The sequence below is a fragment of the Sinocyclocheilus rhinocerous genome, unplaced genomic scaffold (genome assembly GCF_001515625.1).
Source record: "Sinocyclocheilus rhinocerous isolate Xijiao unplaced genomic scaffold, SAMN03320098_v1.1 scaffold1931, whole genome shotgun sequence".
Classification (NCBI taxonomy): Eukaryota; Metazoa; Chordata; class Actinopteri; order Cypriniformes; family Cyprinidae; genus Sinocyclocheilus; species Sinocyclocheilus rhinocerous.
The window spans coordinates 302,442-302,872 of NW_015662696.1; the positions used below are offsets into that span (position 1 = coordinate 302,442).

General features: G+C 53.6%; 1 protein-coding gene across 1 annotated transcript in view; it reads left to right on the forward strand.

Moving 5' to 3' along the window:
* LOC107728253 (dmX-like protein 1) overlaps window positions 1–431 on the forward strand; it is a 44,439-nt gene that overhangs the window by 14,649 nt on the left and 29,359 nt on the right. Inside the window, 1 exon segment of the mRNA XM_016538360.1 lies at window positions 161–400. Within this exon segment, the coding sequence (XP_016393846.1) occupies window positions 161–400 (240 nt within the window).

The window sequence follows — 431 nt, forward strand, 5'->3', positions numbered from 1 at the left end:
CTCACACACACACACACACACACACACTTGTGAGTAAAAAAAAGGCCATCTGTGTGTTTGCAGTTTTATTGGTGGTACTTGTACACTGATAGGCCTGTCCGAGCAGCATGTGCAGATTCACATGAGTCACATGAAGCTGAAATCTCTCTGTTCTGAGCAGATGCTGATGAGGAGGGGAGCGGCGCTGATGCTGCGGCTCTGAGCTCCGTCTCTCTCCCTGCGGCGGCTGTGGATCATCAGGTGGATGTGCTGCTGAGTGACTGGAACAGAGCAGCAGACATGCTGTTCAGCATCCACCCCATGGACGGCTCGCTGCTGGTGTGGCTAGTCGGCTGGCTGGATGAATACCAGCCGGGCATGTTCCGACAGGCGCAGGTACAAACAACACATCCTGAGAGCGGTTCCTCAGATTATGCCTCGAAACAACTCAA